The sequence below is a fragment of the Lotus japonicus genome, chromosome 4, assembly GCF_012489685.1.
Source record: "Lotus japonicus ecotype B-129 chromosome 4, LjGifu_v1.2".
Lineage (NCBI taxonomy): Eukaryota > Viridiplantae > Streptophyta > Magnoliopsida > Fabales > Fabaceae > Lotus > Lotus japonicus.
The window spans coordinates 75,807,462-75,827,167 of NC_080044.1; the positions used below are offsets into that span (position 1 = coordinate 75,807,462).

Sequence of the window (19,706 nt, forward strand, 5' to 3'; positions counted from 1 at the left end):
AAAATGTTTTACATTTATTTAGTATGAGTAGTTAAATTAGTTGCGTGAACTATTGTTAATTATATTTCTAAATAAGTTTTTAATTATTACCGAATACTATAAGTATTGACACGACTAATATGTTAATTTACTATTTTGTAATTCTTATTGTAACGCCCCGATTTCTCGGACGTCACGAAAAACCAAAAATCATGATTTTCACAAAGAATTTTCGCCGTCCATTTATTAATCTTCATTAAATGACAAAGATCCAATTATTACGAAAGTTCTCAGCGTTAAATATAAATCAAATAAACAAACGTGCGAGTAAGGAAAACGAACGATTGATATAAATCCAATAACTGAAATAATGTACGGTGGCCACACCCATGTGTGTAAACAAAACCACCCTAGTAATCTGACAAAATTGTTTACATTTGAAAATCAACTACAAGTACTTCAAAGTAAAATAAAAGCTCCAAAAATAAAACAGCGCTCTCAACCCAATCAAGGCCACTCGTTGCAGTCTGCATCTTCTCTGGCCCACATGTTGGAAGGCTCCGGCGTCTCCTCTCCTGGCTTCGGAAGCTCAACTTTCATGTCCAGGTTCCACTGCCTCAATGCCTCCAAGCTCCACCCAAACCCTAATGGTACGGGATCCATGAGTCCCTGATTCAGCTCTTGCTCGGGTGGTGCAATGGGGCTCACCGGCTCCTCCTTCGGCACCAAAAGTCCCTCTGTCGGATTCCGGTACTCGGAAGTCACTGAAGGCTCGCTCCCCTCGCCTGACTCGTAGCCTGGCCCCTCACTAGGGTCCGACTCCGAACCGCTGAGAAAATCCATCCCTAAGGGGAGTCCAAAACGGAAGGGTGCGTGAGGAAACCGAATCTTCCCTCTGATAGGCTGAGTCTCAACAATCTGCCCAGCTTGGTCTCTTTTGAAGATGGTCGCGCCGCCGACGCACACGTTCTTCTCCTGGCGGTAGTCGACACCCCAGGCCGTGTCCTCATCAAAACTATGGAGATAAATCTCCCAGTCCTGATCCACTAGCTCCTTCCGGATCACCATCTGTTGGCGTTAAGCGCCCAAACAACAAATAGCAAATAGAGAGGGTCAACTTCTGACTCTCAAATATCTCTAGTCTCTAGCATGTTATAGACAATATAATATCATCATTAATCAACAGAACATAACTAAAAGGCTAATCACATAGCCTAAGTTTCAGTTAGTCTATGCGTCCTCACTTTTCACACAACCACCTTTCACCTTGGATCCAACACCATTCGTCCAGCAGACGAACAACACCATGAGCAAAGCTCACAACATCATGGCGTTCCTTGGAACGACCACAGCACATCATGGGTCAGACACCCACAAGTCATAACATCACGGTTCAAACCGCATTCACCCTCGCGTGCAAGTTATCCGTTTTGTCTCTAACGGAACCACTGTTCTCATGGTTCATAGTCCTAACCAGACCTATGTTCCACTAATCATAATTTACTTGCATGCGAGTAAACATCATAAAATCCTAGTCTCATGTTACTACTTCAAGTAAATAGACAGGCATTTTATCTCATGTTATTGAAATTAAATAACATCATGCATAATTTCACTTAGCAAATAAGGCATACTTGAACTAGCATACATCAACTAACTAGTTCTATAGCATACTAAGAATTTATCATATTAACTTAGTAATAAATCATACATCATATCATGACTTAGCATAATATTGAATACTAATACTAAGCATGTTATCAACCACACTCGCATACAACTTCACATGCAGGAAAACAGTAAGACTTCTCTAGACGGAAGTGCCCTCACCTTGGCTACGCTTTCCACGCGAGATCGAGTACGTTCGATCTAACCTTTCCGTGCGCGAACCTGCACGGACCAACAAACTAGGGTTAGAATTTGAAGGAAAAAGGAGCATCATTTCCCCCCTTCAAATATTCGAACCCCATCCCCTAAAACCAAACAATATTTCATCTTCTTCTTGTAAACAAGAAGAAAAAATACTTGAGTTCACTACTTCCCGAAGGAAGCAGAGCTTAGTTACTATAGGAATTATTTCCTATAGAGGTCAAGAAGAACTCTGGAGAGGGAGAGATAGAGACTCACAAAAATTTGGAGAGCTCTGAGTTGTGATTTTCCCTTCACTAGAGACTCCTATTTATAGTGGAGGATGTGGAGGTAAAAATACGATAAAACCCTTAATTTTAGCCCAAGCCCAAGGGCAAAAATATAATTTTAATTAATTTTTATTCAAATTAATTACTTTTCCACTAAGCAAGTAACAAACTCCCCTAGATTCCCTCTAACAACCTTGGCCGTCCCCCCCTTCTAGTTTGTTAGGATATTTGTTTTTTTTTTTATTATTAAAACACTAAACACATGGAAATAATTTTCAAATTTGAAAAACCAAACCATTATCCTAACAAAGTTTCGGCCACTCCCTAGAAGAAAATATATCTTCAATTCTTTTTTTTTTTTTTCTTTTCTTATTTCCAAAATAACATTAAATCCAATTAAAAAAAATTATTTAAATAAAAACTCCAAAACACTTTATATTTACTTAACAAATAAATAAGTAAATCTCCTCCTCCAATATAATAGATATAAGTCTCGAAAATTCCCTTTTATGCATATTCTATGCACTACTCGAATTTCATGCATGTGCATGCATGCATATCGACTACTCGCGCCTTACGTAATAATTAATTACGTAATAAATTACTATACAGCCGATATAGTAACAATTTATCAGTAATTTCTCCTTACCGAATAAAACATCGTACTTAATATTATTCTTCAATAATACAAAACATAAATAAATCACCGGGTCTTACAATACTCCCCCCCTTAAAATAGTTTCGACCTCGAAACTTAAGGGTCTACAAACAACTCGGGATGTGATTCCCGCATTTTATCCTCTAATTCCCAAGTCGCATCGCCCGTAGCTTGATTCCATACAACCTTCACTAAGGATACTTCCTTGTTCCTCAAGCGTTTGGTGCTTTTGTCGACGATCTTGATGGGCGGCATCTCCATCGTTAGATCATCCTTCAGCTGAATATCATCCGGTTCAATCACATGAGAATCATCAGCCATATACCTCCGAAGTTGCGACACATGCAGCACATCATGTATGTTGGATAGGAACGGCGGTAAGGCAATCCTATACGCCACGGGTACAACACGCTCCGTAATCTGGTACGGTCCGATAAACTTTGGAGTAAGCTTCTTTGACTTGATCGCCCTTCCGACACCTGTCATCGGGGTAACCCGCAAGAAGACATGATCTCCAGCTTGAAACTCCAACTCCTTCCTGCGATTGTCAGCATAACTTTTCTGACGACTCTGCGAAACCCTCATCTTCTCTTGGATTCGCTTCACCTCTTCTGTGGTTTTCTGAACTAATTCAGGTCCAACAATCAAGTTCTCCCCATCTTGATGCCAGCACAAGGGTGTACGGCACCTCCGACCATACAACGCTTCATAAGGGGCCATCCCTATGCTTGCATGAAAGCTGTTGTTGTAAGTGAACTCGATCAATGGCAACATCTCATCCCAGCTGCCTTTGTGATCCAGCACACAAGATCTTAGCAAATCCTCCAAGGATTGGATGGTCCTCTCGGTTTGCCCATCCGTCTGTGGATGATAAGCGGAACTCAATTTCAACCTGGTTCCCAAAGCCCGCTGCAAAGCTTCCCAGAAACGCGAGGTAAACCTCGGGTCTCTGTCCGACACAATGCTAGATGGCACACCGTGCAAGCGTACAATCTCAGCAATGTATATCTCCGCCAACCTCTCTACCTTGTAGTTCATATTGATTGGCATGAAGTGAGCAGTCTTCGTCAATCGATCAACTACAACCCAAATTGCATCGAACTTCCTTCGTGTAAGCGGCAACGCCGTCACGAAGTCCATGGAAATGCTATCCCATTTCCACTCCGGGACATCCAATGACTGCAGCTTTCCTGCTGGTTTCTGATGTTCCACCTTCGCCTTCTGACACGTCAAACATGTCGACACATACTCAGCTACTTGTTTCTTCATCCCAGGCCACCAGAAATGAAGTTTCAAGTCCTGATACATCTTATTCATCCCCGGATGAATACTCAATCTGCTTTTGTGACCTTCATCCAAGATCAGCTTCCTCATTACTGCATCATTGGGTACACAAACTCGTCCCTTACAACGCAGAATATTGTCGTTCCCAATAGCGAACTCAGACGCTTTTCCTTGTGCCACAAGCATGCGCCATTCAATCAACCCTTCATCGGTCTCTTGTTTCGACTTTATCTCATCCAAGAGTCCACTAGACACCGTCACCATTCCAAAGCTCAGCTTCCCCGGTGCGAGTTCAACATTCAAACTCAGATCACGGAAAGCCTCCAACAATTCTAACTCCTTGACCATCAACGAGGATACATGTATAGCCTTTCGACTCAGAGCATCAGCTACAACATTGGTCTTCCCCGGATGATACTGTAATGAGAACTCATAGTCTTGCAGAAACTCCATCCACCGTCTCTGCCTCATGTTCAGATCCTTCTGATCAAACAAGTACTTCAAACTCTTGTGATCACTATAGATCGTGAACGTACTGCCATACAAGTAATGTCTCCAGATCTTGAGAGCATACACTATAGCAGCCAACTCCAAATCATGCGTAGGGTAATTCTTCTCATGGACTTTCAACTGTCGCGAAGCATAAGCAATCACCCTCTTCTCTTGCATCATCACACAACCCAAACCATTATGCGACGCATCACAGTACACGTCGTATGGTTCTCCCTCCTTTGGCAAAGCTAGTACAGGTGCGGTGGTCAACCGCTTCTTCATTTCTTGGAAGCTAGCCTCACACTTCTCCGTCCACGCAAACGGTTGATCCTTCTTTGTCAAATGAGTCAACGGTGCAGTCAACTTGGCGTAATCCTTCACGAAACGCCGATAGTAGCCAGCAAGCCCAACAAAACTTCTGATATCACTTGCTGTCTTCGGTTGTTCCCATGCCAAAACTGATTCAATTTTGCTGGGGTCCACTGCCACACCTTTGCTAGATATGACATGACCAAGGAACTTCACTTCCTCCATCCAGAACTCACACTTTCCTCCATTAGCATAGAGTTCCTTCTTCCGCCACGATAGAGTTCACGAACGCCGGTGAACCCTTCTTCAAATGGTACGAATTCAAATAATCCGTAACGCCTGAATCCGGAAATACCACGGCCTTGTTAGCACAATCCAAAAGAACATGATATTGCGCCAACCAGTCCATCCCCAGAATCACATCGAGCTCTTTAAGCCCTAAACATATAAGGTTTGCAAGGAACTTCCGATCCTCGTAAACCAACGGACATTTCAAGCATGTCGTGCGAGTAACTAAGCGATCGGCAGCAGGGGTTGTCACCACCATATCGAAAAGTAACTCTGAGGTTAGCAACCCTATTTTCTTCGCACACTCATCAGATATAAACGAGTGCGTAGCACCCGAATCAAACAAAACCATCAAGGAGATACCAGCAATAGTACACGTACCCTGAATAAGATCTTCAACACCCTCAGCTTGCTTGCCAGTAACAGCAAAGACACATCCCTTAGCAACTGGACGTCTCCCCCTTGCCGTATTCAACACAGGTTCAGCTTTTGGCGCATCAGGACAGTTTGTCGAGATGTGCCCCGTCTTCTGGCACTTCCAGCAAGTAATCTCTTTCCCACATTCATTGGCATAGTGCCCTTTCTCATTACACTTGAAACAAGTAACATCTTCTCTCGGAGTTTTTGCTCCGACTTTGGTAGATGATGTCCTACCAGTTGCATTCTGATAAGGCTTCTTCTGACCAGCCCTACCCTTTTCAGTCTTCCCAGCTTGTTTCTGACCAGACCTGATTGGCCCTCCACTTTCCTGTCGGTTCCCTCGACGATTCTTCATGACCTCAACCTCGCGAGACTTCTCAACCAGTTGTTGAAAGACTCTGACTCCCAAAGGTCTGACGGACTCCTCAATTTCATCCCTCAAACCAATCATGAAACGGTTGCAGAGATACCCTTCATCAACTTGTTCTCGGAAGAAGCGAAAGTACTTCGACAGACTCTCCAGCTTGGCTGCATATTCCCCAACAGTCATGCTTCCTTGTTTCAGTCTGAGGAAACGGTTCTCCATATCATCTCTTGCAGTCTCTGGAAAGTACTTGTTCAGAAAAGCTGTTTTGAATGAATCCCAGGTAATAGCCACCTGGTTAGTCGTCATCAACAGCCTGGTGCTCCTCCACCAGTACTCTGCATCCCCTTTCAGCATGAAGGTAGCGAGATTCACCTTCTCTCCATCAGTTGTGTGCAAAGCTTCAAAAATCTTTTCCAGCTCTTGGATCCAAAGATCCGCTTTCTCGGGTTCAACTTCCCCTTCAAACTTTGGCGGGTTCTGCCGATTGAAATCAGTTCTCATCCTGACCTGATCCTGGTTCAGCTCCCGTTCCAACCTCTGCGCCCTTCTGGCATGTTCTTCAGCCTCTCTCTGAGCTTGGGCAGCGGCCATCGTAACACTAGCATTGGCCTGCTGAGCCACCACTTGGGCCAATTGAGCCATGGCCTGAGCGAGCTGAGCGTTAGTTGGGTCCTGTCTAGGAGGCATGATGTCAAACCTGCTTGTTGATAAAACCACAACCAAACGTCAGTTCCTCAGTCAGAGAGATCATCTAACAGTAAAAACTTTCAGCCAAAGCATCATGGCATTGATACTCCACTCCAAATAAGATCACACTTCAAACATCTTAGCAAACAAGTCTACCCAATCTCACCGCGAAGTTTTGAAAACACATTTATCAAACAAAACACCACGAGTTCGGAAACTCGTAAGCCCAAAACCCTTAGTGCTCTGGTTTCTCAACCGGAGCTCTGATACCACAGTGTAACGCCCCGATTTCTCGGACGTCACGAAAAACCAAAAATCATGATTTTCACAAAGAATTTTCGCCGTCCATTTATTAATCTTCATTAAATGACAAAGATCCAATTATTACGAAAGTTCTCAGCGTTAAATATAAATCAAATAAACAAACGTGCGAATAAGGAAAACGAACGATTGATATAAATCCAATAACTGAAATAATGTACGGTGGCCACACCCATGTGTGTAAACAAAACCACCCTAGTAATCTGACAAAATTGTTTACATTTGAAAATCAACTACAAGTACTTCAAAGTAAAATAAAAGCTCCAAAAATAAAACAGCGCTCTCAACCCAATCAAGGCCACTCGTTGCAGTCTGCATCTTCTCTGGCCCACATGTTGGAAGGCTCCGGCGTCTCCTCTCCTGGCTTCGGAAGCTCAACTTTCATGTCCAGGTTCCACTGCCTCAATGCCTCCAAGCTCCACCCAAACCCTAATGGTACGGGATCCATGAGTCCCTGATTCAGCTCTTGCTCGGGTGGTGCAATGGGGCTCACCGGCTCCTCCTTCGGCACCAAAAGTCCCTCTGTCGGATTCCGGTACTCGGAAGTCACTGAAGGCTCGCTCCCCTCGCCTGACTCGTAGCCTGGCCCCTCACTAGGGTCCGACTCCGAACCGCTGAGAAAATCCATCCCTAAGGGGAGTCCAAAACGGAAGGGTGCGTGAGGAAACCGAATCTTCCCTCTGATAGGCTGAGTCTCAACAATCTGCCCAGCTTGGTCTCTTTTGAAGATGGTCGCGCCGCCGACGCACACGTTCTTCTCCTGGCGGTAGTCGACACCCCAGGCCGTGTCCTCATCAAAACTATGGAGATAAATCTCCCAGTCCTGATCCACTAGCTCCTTCCGAATCACCATCTGTTGGCGTTAAGCGCCCAAACAACAAATAGCAAATAGAGAGGGTCAACTTCTGACTCTCAAATATCTCTAGTCTCTAGCATGTTATAGACAATATAATATCATCATTAATCAACAGAACATAACTAAAAGGTTAATCACATAGCCTAAGTTTCAGTTAGTCTATGCGTCCTCACTTTTCACACAACCACCTTTCACCTTGGATCCAACACCATTCGTCCAGCAGACGAACAACACCATGAGCAAAGCTCACAACATCATGGCGTTCCTTGGAACGACCACAGCACACCATGGGTCAGACACCCACAAGTCATAACATCACGGTTCAAACCGCATTCACCCTCGCGTGCAAGTTATCCGTTTTGTCTCTAACGGAACCACTGTTCTCATGGTTCATAGTCCTAACCAGACCTATGTTCCACTAATCATAATTTACTTGCATGCGAGTAAACATCATAAAATCCTAGTCTCATGTTACTACTTCAAGTAAATAGACAGGCATTTTATCTCATGTTATTGAAATTAAATAACATCATGCATAATTTCACTTAGCAAATAAGGCATACTTGAACTAGCATACATCAACTAACTAGTTCTATAGCATACTAAGAATTTATCATATTAACTTAGTAATAAATCATACATCATATCATGACTTAGCATAATATTGAATACTAATACTAAGCATGTTATCAACCACACTCGCATACAACTTCACATGCAGGAAAGCAGTAAGACTTCTCTAGACGGAAGTGCCCTCACCTTGGCTACGCTTTCCACGCGAGATCGAGTACGTTCGATCTAACCTTTCCGTGCGCGAACCTGCACGGACCAACAAACTAAGGTTAGAATTTGAAGGAAAAAGGAGCATCATTTCCCCCCTTCAAATATTCGAACCCCATCCCCTAAAACCAAACAATATTTCATCTTCTTCTTGTAAACAAGAAGAAAAAATACTTGAGTTCACTACTTCCCGAAGGAAGCAGAGCTTAGTTACTATAGGAATTATTTCCTATAGAGGTCAAGAAGAACTCTGGAGAGGGAGAGATAGAGACTCACAAAAATTTGGAGAGCTCTGAGTTGTGATTTTCCCTTCACTAGAGACTCCTATTTATAGTGGAGGATGTGGAGGTAAAAATACGATAAAACCCTTAATTTTAGCCCAAGCCCAAGGGCAAAAATATAATTTTAATTAATTTTTATTCAAATTAATTACTTTTCCACTAAGCAAGTAACAAACTCCCCTAGATTCCCTCTAACAACCTTGGCCGTCCCCCCCTTCTAGTTTGTTAGGATATTTGTTTTTTTTTATTATAAAAACACTAACACATGGAAATAATTTTCAAATTTGAAAAACCAAACCATTATCCTAACAAAGTTTCGGCCACTCCCTAGAAGAAAATATATCTTCAATTCTTTTTTTTTTTTTTCTTTTCTTATTTCCAAAATAACATTAAATCCAATTAAAAAAAATTATTTAAATAAAAACTCCAAAACACTTTATATTTACTTAACAAATAAATAAGTAAATCTCCTCCTCCAATATAATAGATATAAGTCTCGAAAATTCCCTTTTATGCATATTCTATGCACTACTCGAATTTCATGCATGTGCATGCATGCATATCGACTACTCGCGCCTTACGTAATAATTAATTACGTAATAAATTACTATACAGCCGATATAATAACAATTTATCAGTAATTTCTCCTTACCGAATAAAACATCGTACTTAATATTATTCTTCAATAATACAAAACATAAATAAATCACCGGGTCTTACACTTATCATTTCATTTATATTTTTAAAAATATATTTTTCTAAAAATATATTAATATATGTCTGCGCAACACGTGAGTTTACATCTAGATAAATGTTAAGTGACCAACATATTCTATGACATTTCAGAGAATAAATTGTAGGCCATAAGACACAATTAGTTATAATATTTCAAGGTGAGAGGTGTGAATTAGCCATTTTGTATTAAAAATGCTTTCCTAATTATATGATTTCCAATACAATATCATGTGGCCTTAAAATAATGTTAAAAACAGAAAGAGGGAACGAAGTAAGCCATTTCATTAGTGTGAAATTGTGAGTATACATGTTCTTTTATGTTATGTAGGGGTTATTTATGTAGCATAGTGATAGCGCTATTTTTTGTGTGTAAATTAGAGTATTTATTGCACTTAGTACGTGTACTAGAACAAAACAGTAAAAGTTGGTCACAAAATGTGCTTCATTCACATAAAAAAAAATTGGATACATCATTCACACGGATTATAATCACACAAAAAATTACATTTGATCTAATTTACATGATTTATTGGACAAATGTTATCAAAGGAATTCAAAGAATTCTAGCAACAAATTATTTATCTAGGAAATAAAAAAGGAAAAGATCTCATTTACTTTAAATATTGTAAAAGAGTCCAAAACGCTCTAACATTTCCTACAAAACTGAATTATAATCTAACCATAAACTAGCGATTAAATTGCTTCTACAGAACATTTCTACTACTATCTTAGCAGAACTAACTCATGAAAAGAACTTGTAGTTCTTTGCAGAAATAATGATCTTTCTCAATGCACCAATTGGGGATAGTGTCATCAGTAGTACCCAACCACAATGCAAGTCTGCAATGCAATAAATTTGTTGAAGTTTCAATGCATTAGTAGATATAAGAGAGATTATTTATTAAACTTTTACAATGTCAACTAACATACCCATATCCAGTTGACAAACCATGACAAGCCAAATCTCTTGGGTTTCTTGACTTTAAGCCATATAGTACAAGTCAGCTGTAATTTAATAAAACAAGAATAATCAATTTTCCACATTGGCTTGTTAATTTTTAAGAAAAAATGCTTTGTCTTTACTCACAAAGTATGATGTTGGGGCAAAGACAAATCCTCCAATAAATCCAACAAAGAATGAGATGCATATGCCAATTATCATTGTCAACCGTGTGACAATCAAATAGAAATGTCAGTTAAGCTAAATTAGACCAACGTTAATAGTACCAGCCAGATCCTCACACGTGGTTGTGGATACTTCACAAGACAATATTATGTTAAACACAGTTTCACACGATATATTATCACGTGACACGATAAGATCCCAATGGTAAAAGAAGCATTGTAATATTGGTGAAAAATTGAGAATTAAAGCTTAATTACCTGGTAGCCACCAATAACATGGATAAGAACAAACATGTTAGCCGAAGCAATGAGCCAAGTGGGGTGCTCTAGTGTGATGAGCCTAACTTTCTCTCTATCTTTCTCTCTCTCGCTCTCTCTCTTTTTCTCTCTCCCTCTTCTTCAACCCTATCATTGAGTTGTAGGCATTGTTGCTTGGATTTCCAGAACCACACTGTGACCCGCATAAGAGAATGCTACTTCTCCCATGGCACAAAAGAAGTTGAACACACCATCAGCAGTGTTGTGGGCTTTGTATCCATAGTCCACATCTGGTTTAACACCTCTTTCGATGGAAGCCCCCAAGCAATGGTTGAGTAACTGTATGCTTCTGGCAATTAGTAGATAATTTCGAATTGAAGGGGACAATTGAATTAGTTTACGCAAAACAATAGATATTTATCGATTGTATTAGCTCCAGTTTGGGGAAAATGATAAGTGACTAGCACCAAGATTGCTATCTATTACTTGTTTTGGGACCTAAAAGGCCGCTGTTAAGTGTGTTTGAATACTAATTGAATGCAATGTAAATAGACTTTCATCTCAATCAATTAGGAATGCTTCCTTCACTTTTTGTTTGGAGGAGTTCTAACATCCGTCTACACCAATGGTATCCAACATTGCCTAAGAGGTTGTTCGAGAAGATGTTTCTTGAGGGAAGGGCATAGTTTTTACTTTTTTATCAACCTAGCATGTCTTGGCTAAATCTACTAATGCAATTGCAAATAAATAAGCTTAGATATAAAACATGGTAGCATGGCTATTCAAGATAAATGTTTAATAATTGGTGCCAATTTATGAAGTCAATTATCTTCACTTTTTCATGTACTAGTTTTTAATATTATTCCTCATCTTTAGATAAGGGCTTTTAAAAAAACCACAAGTGTGTAGTGTGGTGATTAGCTTACCTAATTTCTTAACTATGAGGCTTGAGTTTGAACCCTACTTATGAGAATGTGACACATTTTATGATCATTTACTGTGAATATCTGCATTGAGAAAATTAGTTACTGCTTTTGGCGGTAGATACCATGAGCTAAAGAAAGGCTTTAAAAAACATTTGGTAATTTTTCAGAGCATTAAATTGAAGTTGTGTTTACACTGATTTTTTGCAAAATCACATGTAAATTAATTATTTCAAGGATCAGATCCTATTTCATGGGCTCTCCAAGTCCGACGGCTTACAGGCAATTTATATGTGTTTTCAAGAGTGAAAAAAGTGAAGAAGTTGTCCGGTGACAACTTGAAAGAAACAACACTCCGGTGAGTATTGCAATAGATGTAGAAACAAGTAGAAATTTAAAAGAAGATAAAAAAGATTGCAAGGAATCAAAAGGTAATCAAAGAGAAAACAAATAAGAACAAAACAAATTCATTACTGGAATGGTAAATGGTGGAAGGAATCCGTCTACTGCACACTCGTTGAAGCCGTTTGCCATAACCGTGGGCTTGAAGGCTTTTTTAGAGCTTTGCAGTCATTTAGGAATCCAACCCTTTGTCCTAGTTACAAACTAGTATTTATAGAGCTTAAAATGGAACTACCATTTTAATCCTACGGTTACAAATGAACTAGAAAATAACTGCATAATCTACAACCATTTATTTGGCATGATTACAAAATGATATATAACTCCCAGCAGCTTCCATTCTTCCAACTCAAAGTAGTGCCACGCCCCATTACTTGATAACCGCCAACTTGCTTGAAATGGTGAAGTTCCCATCTAACTTCCCTGTACGTGGCACATGTCTTTGGATATGGTAATTGCCTTGAAACATTGATGTTTCTGGTTGCCATTTGGATCATATAAAAGTAAGGTAAAGTTCTTGGCCATTTAACACAATATTTAACAGAAATATAAGCCATTTGAACTCTTAACATATAATCTCGACAACATGACCAGTACCATATTTCGACATGGCCAGTACCATATTTCGACTAGGTGGCACATGATATATATAAATATAAATTTTGGTATTAACAGAGGCCCCCCAAAATGTTGTTTCTCGAAGGAAGTGAGAGGAATAACATTTTGAGTAATAACACCAAAATTTACTAACACTGGATGGCTTACTTTGATAGTTTAGCCGTTTTATTTAAAAACCAAATTCAATCCATGCTGAGGCCTTTGAATGGATTCAACATGACCACGTGAATGATCTATTGCCAAAAATAAACAGTAACGTATCCAAACCTCTCAAAGATCAATTGGCAATATATATCATTCATGTACTCATCCAAATTATGAGACCAAACTCACAAAACCTTGGTCGAATAGAAATTAGACAACCATGTAGAAATTGAATAGAATGATACCACACATCCACATATGCCAAATCTGGTTAATTGACATTTTTTGTGGTTTCAAAAACCAAATCTTTTTTGGTCTCAGAAACCATTAATTTGGTGATCAAAATTGCTTCACCCAATTCCTTTCCGTTGAAGGGGTACTAGGAGCATTACGTATGGCATTCTCAAACTTGAGATGCCAAAATTTGAAGCATGAATCACGTATGACATTTTCAAATTTGAGATGCCAAAAATTGAAGCATTAACATCCATAAAAACCAACTTTTTCAAACACACAACCCTGCTTCAAACTTGAAATGACCCTCCTTCTAGCGCCAATTTGTTTACACTGATTTTTTGCAAAATCACATGTAAATTAATTATTTCAAGGATCAGATCCTATTTCATGGGCTCTCCAAGTCCGACGGCTTACAGGCAATTTATGTGTGTTTTCAAGAGTGAAAAAAGTGAAGAAGTTGTCCGGTGACAACTTGAAAGAAACAACACTCCGGTGAGTATTGCAATAGATGTAGAAACAAGTAGAAATTTAAAAGAAGATAAAAAAGATTGCAAGGAATCAAAAGGTAATCAAAGAGAAAACAAATAAGAACAAAACAAATTCATTACTGGAATGGTAAATGGTGGAAGGAATTCGTCTACTGCACACTCGTTGAAGCCGTTTGCCATAACCGTGGGCTTGAAGGCTTTTTTAGAGCTTTACAGTCATTTAGGAATCCAACCCTTTGTCCTAGTTACAAACTAGTATTTATAGAGCTTAAAATGGAACTACCATTTTAATCCTACGGTTACAAATGAACTAGAAAATAACTGCATAATCTACAACCATTTATTTGGCATGATTACAAAATGATATATAACTCCCAGCAGCTTTCATTCTTCCAACTCAAAGTAGTGCCACGCCCCATTACTTGATAACCGCCAACTTGCTTGAAATGGTGAAGTTCCCATCTAACTTCCCTGTACGTGGCACATGTCTTTGGATATGGTAATTGCCTTGAAACATTGATGTTTCTGGTTGCCATTTGGATCATATAAAAGTAAGGTAAAGTTCTTGGCCATTTAACACAATATTTAACAGAAATATAAGCCATTTGAACTCTTAACATATAATCTCGACAACATGACCAGTACCATATTTTGACATGGCCAGTACCATATTTCGACTAGGTGGCACATGATATATATAAATATAAATTTTGGTATTAACAAGTTGATATCTGATCAGCAGTCTAATTACTAGTCATTGTTCGATAAAAACCTAAATCAATGATTATTTTGGATCTTTACACGTAATGGATAATTCAAGTAATGAATTTAAATTTTAGAGTCACAATGAAAAGAACTTGTAAACAAAGGTAGCCTAAATATTTCCATTTCGTGAGTGCCTTCGCAATCACACCTTTTTTTTTTTCATCATTAACATCGTTGGTAAAGTTTTTTTTATAAAGACGTCTAAGTCGACCAATACAAAAAATCAATTAAAATTCAACTATATATCGAAATAGAAAACTCCAAGCATCTTCTAGAGTACCAAGTTAGAACATTTCCAAATGCTCGAAAGTTGAAATTTATCAATCATTCGCTTATAAGAATTAAAGTCCAAGAATTCAATTTGTTGTTGTTAAAAATAAAATATATAAAACAAGTTATATTTGCATTGAAAATATACTTATTTAAAAAAAAAAAACTTAAATTATTCAAACTCTATTTCAAGCAAGCTACCAATAAAATGAATATGTACATATTTATTTTTGAAAATGGTGATTCACGTAACCTTTAATTTTAATATTTCAAAAGTGAAATTAGCATTTCCATTTTTTTCCACAAAAATAAATTTGATATCAATTCATTTATTATTTCCCAATTAATAACAACATATACAGATGAAAATTTGCCCATAAAAAAGAAAATGCACAAGAAAAATGAAAAATACACCCCTGTCTACTAAATTATAATATTAATTAATTTATTTAATATGAAATAAATTGTTATGCATGTTTCTTTATGAAACATATATATAACGGTACATGTTTGATTCCCTTTAAATTTTTTTTTTTTTGAGTTCTAGTGTGAATGACTCGTCATTTTTAAGCGTGTATCTTTCTTTAACACTTGATTTGTTCAAATGATAAATATTTATTTTTTCTCTGATTCGAGTTTAATAGATAAAAAGCTCTTATTAAAAAAGTTAACTATAGTGCGATATGGATGTTCTGAGTTAAACAAGATAGATTCAAATAAGATTATCTCTTATAAAGCATACATTAAAACTATCTTAGTAAAAGGGTTTTGTACAAAAGCATGGAATATAGACAAACCCTGAATTTCTTAATTCTTATCCTTTGCTTTACACAATAACTCATTCCATGAAATAATTCAAATGCACTCAATCTCTTCTAACTTCTCCTATATATTTTCTCACCATTCCATTTCTCTCAGTTACTTTCTTCACCTAACCCTGCCACTCCCCTTTTTCACATATAAATACACAAAAATATCATCCGACAACACCCACAACAAGAGCCAAACCACAGTGCTTTAACGCCTTCTGGTTGGAATCAATTCAATCATGCCCAGATTGATTTTTCTCTCTACAATTTAATATTCCAGGTAAACACTTCTCTTTGTGTCGATGCATCCAATTGGTGATGATAACCCATGTTTGTTTTTTTAATGATTTAGTTACATTGTCTGAATGTTTTGTCTCAAACCATGAAATGGGTCATTGAGAGATTTGGATTTTGTACCTTTCATTTGATCACATTGTTTGTTCATCCACTGTAAATATAGTTAATTTTTTTTGTTCTGTTTGCTGGGTTTGTCACAGTGGAATGCGTGTATGTTTGGAATTTTTTCAGGTTTGGGAAGTATTGAGTGGTAGGAATTGTTATTGGTGTGATGGATCAGGCAAGAAGTGGAGGAAGTGGTGAGATGTTGGACCATGTTGATGAAGGGGTGGGTGAGAATTTGAGCCATTTGGGTGAAGGAGTTGCAATTGATGTAGGAGCTGGTGGTAGCTTGGGTGACAGAGCTAGTGTAAGCGGCGAAGATGGGATTTCAGAAGAGATGTGCAGTGATGATCTCGGGTTGAATAACAAGGAGGTAGAGGAAGGGCCTCAAGAAGTTAAGGGTCAGGACATCGGGGAACCGCAGAAGATCGGTGATGAATTGCGCGAGGTTGATCAAGGAACTAGCTATAATTCGAGTGGTTTGGTTAATCCGGAAGTACCTGAGACTGAGACCTTTGTTGTATTAGATCTTTCTGCTCAGAGTGAGGGTGTAAATGGTGGTAATAGGAAATTGGAAGAAAAAGCGAATGAATCAGGGTTGCGTAAGTTATCCGTTAAGGCGCCAAAAGGGGTGTCTGTGGCAGATAAAAATTCATGTGTGATTGATATAAACTGTGGCAGCTGCAAAGAGTTTTGTGGGAATAAGGAAGGTGAAATGATTTGTAGGATTTGCCATTTGGCCTCTGAGCAACCATTAGAAGCAACAGCTGCTGGCGGCGCTCCGAATAGTGTTGGGAATGGTACTGGTTTGATTGTGCTTGGTTGTGCTTGTAAAGATGAGCTAGGCATTGCACACAGTCATTGCGCTGAGGCATGGTTCAAGATTAAAGGAAACAGGTAATTGTTTCTCTTGTTATTATATTTTATTCTAACTTTTGCGTTTATGTTTGCAATGTTGATTATTTCATAATGTTCTGTACTGACATTTTGAATTCACATTGCCGTATAAGGAATCGTGTAGCCTACTTGGTTAGAGAAAACATTTTCTGTTCTCATTAATTATTCCAGATGATGGATCAAGTCTTTGTTTGGTATCTAACATATGATTGCATATATTTTTCATGTCCATGTTTAATAAAAAATGCACTTGGCCCTTTGATTCTTTGAATCTTCTGTTTCTCTGTTCAGCTGAATGTATGGGGTATGAATTAGGAAAAGCAAGTTTATACTTTCAACTCCCCAGAAAGATTTTTATATAACACTATATTTCCTACTCTTGTCCATTTTCCTCCACCCCTTCCAAAGAATGCTTGCCATTGCCAACAAGATTGTCCTTTCAACTGTTATAATTTCCTAGATAATTCTGATTTCTGAATAAATATTCCACTTAATTTTGCTTGTAGAGAAGTAACTCTAATTATGGTACTAATGCGACTACCGCTTGTGTGAACTGTCAAATGTCATGTAGACTTATCTAATTAGCATTCCCTTATAATCTCTTTTGCCTGTCATCTTCCGTTTGTTCATGAACTAATCCATACAACTACAAGGGAAGCCATACAAGGATACCTAATTAGTGGTGGAATATGGGAAAATTCCTTTGGGGCAGTCGTAACTTGCAGGTGTAACAGATAACACAATGGACCATTATGCATGAACTAAATGGTGGAACACAGAATATTTTCTGTTTTTCAGTGGGGAGATTGGGCCATTGCTAATTAATGAATACTATGAGAACTGAGAAGCCCTCTCCTCTTGTCTTCAATCTAGAGCTTTGGCAGGGTGTCAGCCACAGTTTTAAATTTTGTTTTTATTTTTCGTAAGATTTAAATTTTGATGTGTGCCTATTCTAAATTTTATTGTGCCTGGTGAAGGATGATCTGAAATTACATTCTTTTTTGAAACTTGTGTATGTACATGGCCCCTCTTAATTTTTGTTTCATACGTAAACTAGATTTTTGCTTGAGTAATCCTTTAGTTCCTTTTCTATGTTATTTGTCAACATTTTATTTACCTTTCTTGATCACAGGGTATGTGAAATATGTGGTCAGACTGCAAAAAATGTTTCGGATATTACTGATAATAGATTTATGGAAGAGTGGAATGCAAGTAGATTCATCGACGGCGATGATACCTCGTCCCGCAGGTGCGGTGGGTGCTGGCGCGGACAGCCCTTCTGTAACTTCTTGATGGCGTGCCTGGTGATCGCCTTTGTTCTGCCATGGTTCTTTCGTGTAAATATGTTCTAGTGGAGGAGTCACAACCCTATTCTTCCCTTCAATCCTTTGTCTCTGCTTCTATGATGAGTGCATCATTGGTTCCTGATTCATATTTTATCTGAAGGAGTGGTAATGCTTAACCATGTCCAAGTTCATATTTCTCAGTGTATGTATCACCAAAATGGCAAAGTATTTTCTTATTGCATTCTTTGGATTGGAAAGTGTGGAGTTCTGATATATATACTCAAACAGTACATAATTCACATAAAACAAGCAAACAGAAAGAGAGCATCTCCTAGCTGATGATTCTTTTATCTTTTTCACATTTTTTCTCTTTTTTATTTTATTTTGTTGACTTGTCTGCTAAAGTTCAAAGAGAATCCAATGTCATGTGATTGCCATCAATGTGGTTTATATTTCCTTCACTTTATAACTTTGTTGTCAGAAATAGCAAATGTTCTAACCTACTCTAGCGATAGTGAGGTTGGTTTTGTCCGCATCTGATTGTGGGTTAAAGTTGTTCAATGTTGTTGCAATGGTTCTAAAGAGAAATTGAAATGTGAATACTTTAATGTGAATGTACTATGTAGTGCGTGTATAACTAGAGAAATACTAGGTTACAGAGAGTTATCTGTGATTGCAACTTGAATCACGTGCTGATGGAGCTAATAAGGGGGAAAAGCAAACTGTAATTGCATAAAAATAAAATAACAAGAAAATGTAAAGTAAAAAGATATATCAGTTGGTAGAAGCCTCTAACACTTCTGGTAAAATGATTTGTGGCCAACCCTCACTAGGAAAAAACTGCCGTAATTGGCTAACTGGTATTTTTATTTAGTGTGAGTTTAGGTACCACTTGAGTTAATGTGAAATCATTCGTCTCAATTCATATGAAGAGTTCTATTTACTTTTTGCAGTGAATGTTAACATCCCTTTACACTAACGCGGTCCGAAATCCAAATATACTCTTAATCAACATGTCTATATTTGTTTTTGGTAAGAGACGATTATTTCTAGTGCAAATTTTTTTAATTTTTATCACAAATGGTCCACAATGGTGTTGTTCCCCTTGCCAAGTGAGAAGAATAAGTTAATGAGCTGCGAGCCCAATCACAAAATTGGCCCAACTCAGCTAAACCTAAATCTCCACATTACTTAGTTTATTAGTATTAACTTGATTTTATTAGGCGTTATATAATATTATTTTGACCAACTCATTAACTTCGGTTGTAGTCTAGTTGGTTAGGATACTCGGCTCTCACCCGAGAGACCCGGGTTCAAGTCCCGGCAACGGAACTTTTTTTATCGAATTTATAATATATTACATAAAATATAGTCCAGGTTATGTGATGATTATGAAACTGGTTGCATATATACTTTAAGCTGGGTTTTTATTATATTTCCATGTGGCAATATGCCTAAGGAAAAATCTTTAAGTGGTGGATATCATGATG

At 38.2% G+C, this 19,706-nt stretch overlaps 2 protein-coding genes and 1 non-coding gene across 4 annotated transcripts; 2 read left to right on the plus strand and 1 right to left on the minus strand.

Moving 5' to 3' along the window:
* Positions 1 to 307: 307 nt before the first annotated feature.
* LOC130714105 (uncharacterized) lies at positions 308 to 2,284 on the minus strand. Its single transcript, XM_057563991.1, has 3 exons — positions 2,107 to 2,284; positions 1,810 to 1,869; positions 308 to 1,047 (listed from the first exon to the last, which is right to left on the minus strand). Exon 3 carries the CDS (start codon positions 1,045 to 1,047, stop codon positions 487 to 489), a length of 561 nt encoding a protein of 186 aa, XP_057419974.1. The 5' UTR covers positions 1,810 to 1,869; positions 2,107 to 2,284; the 3' UTR covers positions 308 to 486.
* Positions 2,285 to 15,724: 13,440 nt separating this feature from the next.
* Positions 15,725 to 18,677, plus strand: LOC130714381 (uncharacterized). 2 transcript variants are annotated; one of them, XM_057564282.1, is made up of 3 exons: positions 15,725 to 15,914; positions 16,163 to 16,930; positions 18,063 to 18,677. In XM_057564282.1, the coding sequence occupies exons 2-3, from the start codon at positions 16,203 to 16,205 to the stop codon at positions 18,280 to 18,282; spliced, it is 948 nt and encodes a 315-aa protein (XP_057420265.1). In that variant the 5' UTR covers positions 15,725 to 15,914; positions 16,163 to 16,202; the 3' UTR covers positions 18,283 to 18,677. The 2 variants fall into 2 exon arrangements, with proteins under 2 accessions (XP_057420265.1, XP_057420266.1); XM_057564283.1 differs by having other exon boundaries at positions 15,743 to 15,914; positions 16,132 to 16,930.
* A 798-nt stretch (positions 18,678 to 19,475) lies between these two features.
* Positions 19,476 to 19,548, plus strand: TRNAE-CUC (transfer RNA glutamic acid (anticodon CUC)). Its single transcript has one exon. It is a non-coding gene; the product is annotated as a tRNA-Glu (tRNA).
* Positions 19,549 to 19,706: the final 158 nt, after the last annotated feature.

What these genes read in the sequence shown, in the direction of transcription:
- LOC130714105 (XM_057563991.1), bottom strand. Translation starts at nt 1,047, where the DNA reads ATGGTGATCCGGAAGGAGCTAGTGGATCAGGACTGGGAGATTTATCTC.
- LOC130714381 (XM_057564282.1), top strand. Translation starts at nt 16,203, where the DNA reads ATGGATCAGGCAAGAAGTGGAGGAAGTGGTGAGATGTTGGACCATGTT. An exon ending in TTCAAGATTAAAGGAAACAG is followed by an intron (nt 16,931 to 18,062) that starts GTAATTGTTTCT and finishes TCTTGATCACAG; the next exon opens with GGTATGTGAAATATGTGGTC.